Source organism: Athene cunicularia (genome assembly GCF_003259725.1).
Source record: "Athene cunicularia isolate RWA chromosome 7 unlocalized genomic scaffold, athCun1 chr7_part1, whole genome shotgun sequence".
NCBI classification, from domain to species: Eukaryota; Metazoa; Chordata; class Aves; order Strigiformes; family Strigidae; genus Athene; species Athene cunicularia.
The window spans coordinates 33,346,897-33,359,076 of NW_020799107.1; the positions used below are offsets into that span (position 1 = coordinate 33,346,897).

Consider the following 12,180-nt stretch of genomic DNA (forward strand, 5'->3'; position numbering starts at 1 on the left):
TTTTTTTTTTTTTTTTTTTTTTTTTTTTTTTTCTTCTTCATGCCAAGAAAGGAAATGAGACCCATGTCGCTTCAGGCTGTACATTATAAATGAGTAGCATGATCATCTGTAACTTCCAAGCAAAGGTCAAAGGATTTTTTTTTTTTTTTTTTTGTATTTTCTTCTGTGTTCTTTAACTGGATCGTCTTTGATGTTTACACTGCACATACATCGTGATCATTATATCCCCCACTCTTGCATCATTAATGCAACTACAAATGAAATGACTCAAATTATGAACAACCAGCATTTCAGTCTAAAGCAGACAGATAGGAAGAAGGAAAATGAACAAAATAAAACTACTTATTGAAGGGATTGTTCCCTGGTGTCAATGCACTTAAAGGGAGCATGACTAAATGAGAGGATACTGTTCCCTTCTGGAGTCACTTTTCCAACCCAGCAATTTTTTGTTCATTGATTCATGCAGTACGAGAACATTTTGGGGTGTAAAAATAAGGAATTTCAAAACCTTTCAGCCACATTTCATTATATGCCCACTTGTTTTATGAACTTGAGCTAGTAACAGATTGCTTTAAATTTAATGTGGCACTTCTAGTGGAAGGTGTCCCTGCCCATGGCAGGAGGGTTGGGATTGGATGATCTTTTAGGTCCCTTCCCACCCAAACCATTCTATGATTTAAAAACTCGTTCTGTGTATAGACTGGAAAGCTGCAGAATTCCCTATTTCAGTGTTATCAAATCATGAAGACACGGGTTTTTTTTGAGGTATAAAATAAAACAATGAGTTATCTATTTAAAAAGTTATTTTCTTATAGAAGTGGGTTTGTAAGAGCATGCACACCTCGCAGAATGTCCCAGAGCTGATTCTGGGTTAATCTACTTTCCTTTTTGGCATGATGGCAATGGGTTTCATGTATGTTTTTGCTGCTGGATAGAGAGATGTTGGCTACAAGGCTGCTCCAGGAGCATCCCTGGGAGGCTGAGGGTACCTGGGCCTGGCTGGCAGCAGGATGCCATCAGGGCACACATCACAAGCTGGCCGGCACTGGGATAACATTTACATACTGGGATACATTTACATGTCAAGCGCAGTGACCAGTAAAACATTATTCTCAAGATTTATAGTGGGACGCTTGCAAAATCAGACCCTTTTCTCCCCAGACGTTGATTTTTAACCCGCTTCACAAAACACGTTTTATCTGCAATGAAAAGAATGTAACTTTAGAGCCCTGTTACTAACAAGTTTAAGGGATTTTTAAACACAAGTACATCACATAAGATTTTTCAGAGCCTTCAAAGTTATGGATTTTGTAAAGATTATGGTTTGGAATTCAAAATCAATTTAGATCTTGGTGCCTTTGTTCTTGAAGCAGGGATAGTCAAAATGGTGACTGCATTTCAAAATACTCATTTTGCATGCAGAGTAACATCACTTTAATAAGAAATTTTACTGCAGTATCTTAATGTGCAGTTTTATTGCCTATTATTTTTAGCGAGCATTTATAAAGCCTTATGTTTGGGGTTTAACACCTTAGTTATTTCCCATCATAACAGGTTGAAATTTGGCATAGCAGTGGCAACTTCATTTCAAAATTTTCACAGAAAATTGTAAACAGCAAATTGCTAATTTGAAAAGATTTTGTTAATTTCCACACTTTGAAGCCTGTCAACTTAAATGTCAAATAATGTGACATCCATATGGACCATTAGATCAATGAGAGCGTAGGACCAGAGCTGCCTCAAAGTGCACATCCTGTAGTGACACCTCTGAAGTTCTAGAACAGCCAAAAAAAAAAAAAAAAAAAAAAAAAAAAAAAAAAAAGCAAATTGTCAATGTTATGGTAGGAAAGGGCAAGACAGTTAAAACTGTCTTTAAAAAAATCCTTCATTCTGTCATTTTGGAAAAGTTCTGAAATTTCAGTTTCCAAGTTGCAAATGTGGTGCTGCAGCAGAGATCTGGTTTTAAGCCAGCCTCAGAGTTAGCAAGTTTTGAGTATTCAAAATGCAACCAGAGTGCTTTTCATCAGGCTCTATCTGGGTAATGTCCTGGTTGATGTTTATTTTTGCCTTTGACTTTCGGATGTGGTCCAAATAGAACATAGCATTGTATTCTTCTTGCTACGTAGTCCAAATGTCATACTTCCCATGGATATTTTTTCTGTTTAAAACTTTTTGGAATTCATGAAGTGTGTGTGCCGTTGACATTAGTATCATGTTGTAGTAACATACAATATTCAGGGCTTATAGTAAAATGTTTTTTATATATATTATGCAGTTCATATTATATAGTTGGAATATCTTTTATGATTCAAAGCGTCAGTAACTGAGTCACTTGGGCAGAAGATGCATTATGCTTTATTTGGTGTATATTCATTTTGGCAATGTAATATCTCATTTGAAATGAATGTATATTGCACTATTGATTTTCATGGGCCTTAGAATAATAAAAACATCACGCAGCAATAAAGAAAAAAACTATGCTTTTTCTGTATACACTATGTTTGGATGCAGCTGAGAGCCTTTCATAGAAGTAAACATAAAACCTATGTTGTTATACAGAAATATGAAGTACTTTATTTTACGCTATGCAGTATTCATATAACAAGTTTTTAACTCAAACGTGGACTAAATTCTGCAGAGCTAAGCTCTTTTAAGCATACTGCAAAGAAGTGGTCCTGCTTTAGAGAAGGGCAATGACTTCCCTCCAGGAAGGCTGCTCTACCATCAGGTTTACTTATAGATTTTTTTTTTTTTTTTTTTTTTTTTTCTAACAACTCTGCTAACTGGCGTAGAGAAACCTGAGCAAAGCCTTGGAAGAAATGGTGTCCAATATGTCCAGTCCTGGAGACTGTGGTGGTGACATCCCAGTATCATCATAATGTTGATACGTGGGAAATTTCAATGAGTTGTTAATGTAGTATCATCGTGATGTACAAGCTTGGATAAATGATTTTTTGAAATAATTTTTTAATTTTTTCCTAGAGATGATCTTAATTTTTTTTTTTCATTGAACTGGTTTGGTTTTTATTTCAAGGAAAGCTTTTGAGGAATAAATTCAGGAGAATTAAAGTTTACTCAACATTCACACTGCTGTCTCAACAGTACGGAATAAGCAATGCCCACACAATCCATATTTTGAGGTCCTATTGTCTGTCTGCTGTCCATCGCTATTTTCTTGGTGAAAAAAAGTCAGATATTATAACACCTTTTAGCTTTCAATATTCATTAAACTGAGGGAGAGGGTTTGAATTTAATGCCTTGGGAAAAACAAACAAACAAACAAAAAACACAACAAAAAAAAACCTGGAAATATTTCTGTTCTATTTTTTTCTTTTGTGAAATGAATTTGGACAAAATGGATATTGTTAGAAATCAATAGTTAATTGAAAGATGTGGTACATTTCACCATTAGTAGTTAAAAAGAAATTCCCAAATAATAAAATTAAATTTTTAGTGCTAGCTATTTATAGAATTTATTACATTTCTATGTCGTTGTTAGAAATTCAATGTATTAATAGAAATTTATATATTTCTTAATCTTATGTATTTCTTAACCCTGAAATCTAAGTTAAAAGATATTATACCAAAATTGATATTAATTTAAATTCCTTACGAAATTCTAGGCTAATCGGCTGGTGGGGTCATGACTTCAAAACACGATTCCTCATGGAAAACAGTATGTACTTTTGCACTTTCAATTTTACCTTATTTGATGTATTTATATATAACCAGCTCACTTTTATAGTAGTTTGATTAGAAAGGATAGAGCTTTGCATTTCCTCGCTTATGTTAAAGTTATTAAGATAAATTAATCCCAAATATTTAATGCAATGGAGTTAACAACAACAAATGTGGGAATAAATTTGGTCTCTGGGCATACGGGTCTGACTGTCTGCTTCTAGGCATTTTGCTAAAATACCTTCAAAATGCAAATCTAGAATACGGATGAAACTTTCAAAGTATCTCAGTGAATTAAACCTGTAAGTCTCTGAGGAGCGAGGATCTGCTATCCTTTGCTTGGGTAATATCTTTCCTAAGGATTAGTTCCACTAGAATTAATGAAAAATTATATAAATAAAGGTAAGGCAACCTGACATAAGTCACAAAGTACCGCTAATGTTTCAGCATCTCCAAATTCCTCGCACTAGCGAAGGATGAGTTACAAGGCAACACCAAATCTGCTTTGGAATAGATAAGTATTTATTGCGCCAATATGAAACGAGGACTCCTTCACAAATCTGACAGACTGTTCAGCTCCATTTTAAAATATGGCAGACAGAACATCCTGAGGGATGAGAAGGAGAAAAGAGCTTTTTGGTTTGATTGGTTGTTTTGGTTTTAATATATTTTTAATTTTCTGTGGCAGTGCCTATTGACGTGACTTTGGCTGGAGAACACCTCTCTTAATAGGCTCAGTCTGCTCTTTGTTTTCTGACCAAATGTAAGAGAGTGGCATTACGGAAAGCCAGCAGGAGACACAAATTACCTTGAAATACTGCTAGAAGAAGAAAAACCTTTATTCATGTCTATAGGCAGTTTATAGGGGAGAAGTTGGGCAGTGATCATTATAAAATTAGCCAGTCTGCTGTGCGTGAAAAGCGTTTCCTCCACAGCATCCAGCTCTGGTGCTGGAGCAGAAAATATAAACGGTGACACAGAACTTACAGCGAGGCTTTGTAGATTTATTAAATAGATTTTTGTGAAATTTCACAGCCTAAAAGTCTATACAACTTCTCTACGTGGCCTGAAGCTACACTTAGCTGCATCCGCAGTCTCCCATGTGTCTCGTCAGTTTAATAAAGTTAAGGAACATGATTCCCTGCCCGTGCACCGCAGCTTCGCATGAGCGTGCCTCTGCTGACTTGGAATTTCTCTGGTTTGTGCCAGTGTTAAAAGAGATTCAAGTGTAAAGGTTGTTTTAACACACACCATTTAAACAAATTAATTGCAGTTCTCTAGTTCCCATGAAGCTGCTAATGAGGTCTTCTGCTGGATAAAATTGGGCTGCTCTCAAAGTTAAGGGTATTAGCTGTGAATAGATTGCTATTTCCTTTTAATGACTGATTCCTACAGGCCGCATTAGTGAAATATTTTATTGTGTGAGGATGGACTTCAAGATAAGGTCCAATTCATTAAAAGGAAGCAAACAAAACCACTAACATAAGTTATTTATTTTTCAGAATTACAACTAAGTGAAGGAATTAATGGATTTCGGTTATCAAATCCTCCAATTTTACTGGTCTGTTCTCTGCAAGCTAGTTTAGAGGTAAGTGACTGGTTTGCCCTGAGCCTGAATTTAAGAGTATTAAAATGTTAAATGAATGTTGCATGTGTTATTGCCGTCTCCCTTAAAAAAAAAAAAAAAATAAAAAAAATAAAAAAAAAAAATTGCAGAATAATTAAAAAGCGAAGGGGGAGGGGAGGGAAAGAAACCCAAACAAAATAACCTCGCAACCCTGAGAGATCCAGGCTTCTAATATACTAATGCCTTCACTGTTCCCACAAACTGTGCTGTTGGACCCAGTGTAGGTGAGGTTTGTACCTCCAAGCCTGACCTCTAGCACTGTGCTTGTCCCGGCTTTTCAGGGCTCAGTGCAAACAGCAGCTTTTCCCATGGAGATACTCAGAGCTTGCCTCAGTGCAACTCATGAGGGATGCTCTTTGAGATCTTCCTATGAAGGAATTGCGTTAACTCTGAAAAGTTGCATCCCAAGTTGCTTCTACATATATTTCCCTGAGCAAAGCAGACTTAGCTCCTTTAGGAAAGAAAATGGATGTGGCCACTGGGTGTTCTGGAGCCTGAGCTGAACTAGTGGCTTAGAGAACCTCTCATCTGCTGTAGGCTCTTTGATAACAGACAAGACAAAAGCTGTCTGTGAACGCTTCCTAAAAGGGGAATTCATGAGTGTAGGATAGCTCCAAACTGTTTTTACCTTTCATCTCTCCATTAGTTTTCTGGTGGCCAAAGGAGCAGGTCCCATCTCTGACCTATCTCTGCCCGAATCACTGAGCTGTGGAAAGGGCAGTCCTGCCATACAGAGCTAATTCTTTCTAGGAAGGTGTGAGCCCTGTGCTGAAAACCTCTGGTCCACCTTGGAAAGCACCATTCAGCCCTGTCTGAAGGCATCCAGCTGTTCTCCAAACACCTTGTACCCTGCTGCGTTTCATATCGAGACGTAGCAGCATTTCTCTTACGGATTATTCACCCCTGAAACGCAGGACTCTGCAGGTCTTTGTGGCTGAGGGACGGTTTTCAAAGTGTTCAGAGAAGAGAAGTTGCGTTTTACATAGATTTCCCTACAATACGGTACTATATTAAATTTTTTCCTAAGCTGTTTTTCAAGCCAGCCTTGGTTAGCCAGGTTTTGCCACCAGCAAAAATGGGAGAAATTTATTTCTGCGAGCATTCCGTTAATGCTAGTGTAATGGCAAAGCTGATGCTGGAACAAAGGGCAGTGTCCATACGCCGTATGTCCCTCTTCTTTATTTACTGAAAAAACAGTATCTTAAGCAAACAAAGTCAGAAAATTGCCAGTTGTGCTCTCTCCAGCTTACATGCAACGCTGAAGGACTGCAAAGGGCACAGCAATGCTTCTTGTTCTGCCTGACAATTTATTTTCTTAGTCCTTAAACATCCAATATATTTTTTTAAACTTTATGTGACCTTCGAGATAAGCTGAAAGCTATTCTGCTATGACCCAGATTGTCAGTGCTCCAGTTTGTGTGGGTTGATGTCATTTAGCCCACTGCAGGGAGCCTCAAACAATGAGGGCTGAGCAGTTTCCATCGCCTCCCCTTTCCGTGCCTGCATTACCTTTTGGCACAGCCAGGATTTCCCAGTGCTAATTGCTCTAATACAGTGGGAAACAAAATAGTTTTCATGTCTGGCAAGAGATGGCTAGTGAAATTGCATGCCACCTTCACTGGGACACATTAAGCAGAAGGCAGTGTTTCCAATGGAAACAATGAAAACTGCAAGTGTTAATGGATGTTATTCCTCAATAATGCTTAAAGTGACTGTTATGGCAGTGGCTGCTCCCTTTTATGGAAAAAGGGGGAGCGCTCTACAGCCACATTTAAAAGATCTTTTTCAAAAAATGTCACCCAGGAGGGCAAATATTCCTTGCACAAAGCCTGAGCAAACAGATTTTTGCATGCAGCCTAAGGAGATCCATCCCTCATACTGCTCCAAAGCCCAGAGGAATAGGAGGCAGGTCTCCATTTTACCTCCAGTTATGAGCTGAATAGTCCTGTTTACTCTTTGTCTGTCTGTATGGTGAGGGAAGCACCTCTAGATTTTTGCTGACCTGTGCAAGTACTGAGTGCTGACAGCCCTGGTCCCTGTCACATTCAGCCCTGTGACTGCACCGTCTCCATGCAAAGTCTGTTTTACAGCAGCCATATTTTGTTTTGCAGAAAACACATGCAGGGGCTTTTGGTTTTGGGCAGCATCTAGTGGTTGTGATAGCATCACGGAGTAATGCTTGGGATTTTCTACAAAAGAGTCTTTTCCAGGTGCTACTGGAAACCCGACTTGTGCTTTTGAGTAGGATTTCTCTTTCCTCTTTATATAGTCTTCCAGGTTATGATATAAATAATCTTAAAAGTGTTACTCCCTCAGTGTTTTCTTGAATGTGAAGATCATGGATTTTCATACAGGACCTCCGCCTTGCCGTTTTTTTTCAGCCTGCAGCCAGTGAAGGCACAATTGCCCATGAGCGGTGATATTGCGTTTATGTGCCAAAATGTGATCTGAAGTGACTATCGGGTACTAGCATGTCTATATTTAATAATTTTTACCTGCTTGCATGAGAAGAAGAGAAGGAAGGGTGAGGTAAATTGTTTCCTGGGTCGTGTTTTCCATTATTCCCTGTAACTGAGCCTTTCCAGAACACAAGAAGAGGCTGTCTTGCCTTCTCCTGCTCCCAGACTCTTCTGCCACTTTGTTCTTGTCTGTGTGGCAAAGTAGCACTGCCATTATTAAGCAATTGCTTTTGTACATCTCACGATGTTTTGAGTTTCTGCAGCTTACCAGTCCCTGTGGCTGTGTAAGAGCATGGAGATATTAAACCAGGATCACATGAATATTTTCTCTTCGTGAGGGCTAGCAGAGACTTAGAGAGACTGCACAGAACTTCAAGCCGTAAAGTCAATGTGTTAGGATAAATGTTGTGTTTTCAAAGGCAAGAATTTGTAACTCACAGTCAGGATGTTTCAGTCTCGACCATCGGATTTTGAGGTAGATAAAAAGGAGAACTTGTATGTGATTTTTGAGTATCATACAGCCCTGTTGTATCTATAGAGAATTTATGGGTCCTCTGAAGAGATGCAAATGCTCTCTTAGCAAACTGTTTTTGTGTGCAAGTTCATTTATGCAGATATGGATGCGTGTAAAACTTTTAACAGTAGACAGAAATGTCTTTCGTTATCTAAAGTAATAACATTATCCTGTGTTTTCAAAAGCCCAGCCCTGCCATGTTTGTGTATAATGTCTATCTGATATTACCACTTGATTCCCGTGATAATATATAGAGAAATCTGCTACCCATTTAGTCTTCTTTGCTTCCTTTTTATTTTCTGTAGCAACACATTATCATCCTAATGATTTGAAATCATTACAGGTTTTTGGTCAAACTACAATGAAGGCATTGAGAAGGAAATCCATTCTACTCACCGGTTACTTGGAATACCTGATAAAACATTACTATAATGAGGATAAAACAAATCCAGAGAAGCCCTTTGTAAAAATAATCACACCATCTCAGATTGAGGAAAGAGGTTGCCAACTCACATTATCGTTTTCCCTTCCAATCAAATCTGTGTTTAAAGAGCTGGAGAAGAGAGGAGTAGCTGTGAGTAAATCAGACTTTATCTTCTTATGCACTGTTTTGTGAACCTGTACCATAACAAAGTTATAATTTTTCTTTTAGTCAAATATAGTCTTATACAGGGCCAAAAAAGACTGGGAATGATGAAAATTGCTTACGTAGCATCTTCAGTCTTTATTTGTGTGAATAATCAACTGAGTTATTTTATAAACTATTTGCTAGTCTGTTCATTGTCCTTTATTATTTCCAGTAGTTCTGGGAGAAGCACCCAGGAGTCACTACTGAGGTTAGAGCTGCTTGGTGGGTGCGTTGTGGTGGGAGGCATTATGGATCTGAAGCTGGTGGTCTGGACAGGAAAGACAGGAAAAAATAGAAAAAAAACCCCAAATCACCGGAAAAACATGAATATGTTAGAGCTGTCCAGTGCAATGTACTGCCTGCCCACGCCTCCCCTGTTCAGTGTTCTTGTCCAGGTCCCCTCCTGCGGGTCCAGACATGAGCCCAGAGACCACAAAGAGGGGGTCCGAGCCCCCCCCCCGGGGTGCTGGCAGTCAGCAGCGCTCAGGTGGTGCTCACCATCCTCAGTGCCACAGCTCACACACCCGACCATGGCAAGGAGCTCCGAGCCTCCACCAGGCCCTTTCCTGATTTGCAAATGGTCAAACCCTCCCTCTTTGCGAGGCATTGAGGAGGAGGGATATAAAAGCTGCCGTTTCCTCAGAGATGTGCTTTTAGCACGCAGAATGGCACAGTTACCGGTGAGCACTGCTCAAAAAGAATAAAAGCTTAATTTAAGATCATGCATTTGGTGATCCAGAAGTACTTGGAGGTGAGGGTGATAGCATAACGTCATGTAAATGATATATGAGTTTTATTTCTGCTGGTGTCTTGTATCCCCAAAGGGCAACTCTTCTAGGCTAAATATGCCCCTGTTTTGGTGCTGCCAGGGAATTCCAGGCACTGCTGCTTTTAGAGGGCATGGGGCCTTACGCTGTTGGCTCGTCTTCATGATGCAGTAATATGCTTCAAATACGAGAGATTATTCTATTCAGAGAAATGCTCAAATTCACAAGAGGGAGGAAGAAAAATACTGCATGCTCTGCAACATTACTTGTACCTGTTTTAGAAGACGCTCCATCCCACTGGCATTTTTCTGTTTTGTGGTGGGGTTTTTTTGTCACCTGTGTGCTCCTTCAACCATAGGTTGTTATAGGTGCTAACGCAAATTGTGGAGATGCACAGCTGGTTTGGAACCCCTCACTGACACTGCTAGAGTTTTGCCCATCCTGAGCCTTGCATCCTTTTTTGAGGTAGCACACCACTCTTCTTGCTGTGTTCTTCACAACAACGCTCCTCACAATAGTTTCTTGGGGGTCCCAAAGTGTTTACATGTGTCTCCTTGTTGGTCCAGTCATTCTTCCTCAAAGACAAGGCTGACATTTAAAAATACAGTCTGACAGATGAATATGAAGTGACCTGAATTTACTAAGCGTTCCCTCTCTGTTTTGCAGTGTGACATGCGAGAACCAAATGCTCTTCGCATTGCCCCAGTTCCTCTCTACAATTCTTTCCATGATGTGCACAGATTTATTGAAATCCTGGGATCTGCAATTACATCTTCAAAACAAACAGCAAACAATACTGCGCTATCTGGTTCTTATTGATGGCTCAGCTGTATCTTTTAATCTATTTCTGACTAAGATGCATTTATCCCGCTGAGCGATTCTTTGCTTCGAGTAGACTGAGCTATATCCCGTGCAATTTGCAAAAAAATGACTGTGCTTGAATAGTTATTTACAACAGACATAGTTTTATTAAAGCTCATATTTCCACTCTGCTTTGACTTTGACTTCATGAATTAGTATGCTTTGTATATTTTAATGGGGCTTTTCTTAAACATTTTATGTAGTTTCATTACATTAGCTTTGAGAAGCATGGAAGAATTGCTATCAACTAGAACAGGAATGAAAAAAAAAATCCCTTCTTTATTATAAAATTGATGCATAATAAAAAGTGGAAAATAGACAAATCACCAACTGTTAAAAGATATAGTGCAATTTACATTTTTAATTTATCAATTCTATTTAAAGTACATGGTATAGTTGAAAAGTAAAAGTTGAACAATTAGTTGCTTCAAAACTGTTAACTGCTGCGTACTGAATTTTTCAAAGGGCCCAAATTTTTGAAATTCTAGTTTAATTAATGGTTTAATTGCAGAATGAATTTACATTTCATTACCTTCTTTGGTGTGATAGTTGGCTAAAACAAAATATTAACTCTTTGTCTTTCTAGGTAGGCATGTTGGAGATGATATGCTTGAGAAAGCTGAGATAAAATTTTGAATTTGTGTAAGCCAGTGTGAAGGGCTGTATGAGCATTTGCTGCAAGTGCTTATTTCAGACTAGGCAAAATGAACAGTTTAAGCAAAAATATCTCTTTGCTAACTTACAGCATGGCCCAAATTTTTAGAGATTTGCACTAGGCAGCTAAGAGCAATGAAGAAAAACTGTTTAACCAGCATTTTGCACAAGAGTTAAGTAACACTTGGCATAATTGGCAACAAAGCTCCTAAGTCTGTAGCTATTCAACACCTGCCCTTTTTCAAGAATCAACTAAAACTGTCTCTGATGATACTCAATGTGTATGATTTTTGATATAAAACCTAAAAATTTACTTCTGATAGTAATTTTTTTTTTTTTTTTAATTCTACTCCAAGAGTGAGAAAGGATTTGGGGGAAGAATTGAAGTCTACACCATTTTGGCTCAAGGGCATTTTTCCTAGTTGAAAGTTTCACACTCTTTGAGTATCTCCTGCTGCACAGAGAAACCCAAGGGCCTTCACAGTATGTGTCTGTATTCAAAAATTCCCCAAAGATGAGTAGTTTTAAAATCCTTGCTGCGGTAATAACTATTTCAGTAGCTGTAACGTGTAGGGGAAAAGTGAACGAACAACAAATAAGGCATTTGTTGGTATTTTTAGCACCTGTGAAGAGTAAATACAGCTTCTCAAGCTAGAATCCTGTTAGAAAGAATAGCACGGGAGTCTTAAGTGGTTGGAGAGCTCTGGCTCACTCAAGAAGTTTTGATTACGTTGACGTCATTGCTCTTTAATTCAGCTGAGACTGTATCATTGTGTGGCAGACCAGGTATCTGCATTTCAGGGGCTGCAGTTTTATTTTTACACTTGCATCTGCAGCACAGTTGCTTTCATCTGTCAAGCGACACAATCTTAGAAAAGGACCATTTTCCATAAAGTGACTATTGATGAAAAAAACACTGAATATAAAGCTGTGATGGTCCACAGTGTTGAAAAAGGTTTTAGTTCACTGCCAGTGCCTTTGAAGCACTTGTG

The 12,180-nt window shown here is 38.6% G+C and overlaps 1 protein-coding gene across 1 annotated transcript in view; it reads left to right on the forward strand.

Annotated features, from left to right (window-relative positions):
* Positions 1 to 10,774, forward strand: part of KYNU (kynureninase) — a 54,466-nt gene extending 43,692 nt beyond the window's left edge. Inside the window, exons 10-13 of the mRNA XM_026852724.1 lie at positions 3,624 to 3,676; positions 5,181 to 5,266; positions 8,622 to 8,852; positions 10,340 to 10,774. Of these exons, the coding sequence (XP_026708525.1) occupies positions 3,624 to 3,676; positions 5,181 to 5,266; positions 8,622 to 8,852; positions 10,340 to 10,492 (523 nt within the window). The 3' untranslated portion in view covers positions 10,493 to 10,774. The remainder of the gene's footprint in view (positions 1 to 3,623; positions 3,677 to 5,180; positions 5,267 to 8,621; positions 8,853 to 10,339) is intronic.
* Positions 10,775 to 12,180: the final 1,406 nt, after the last annotated feature.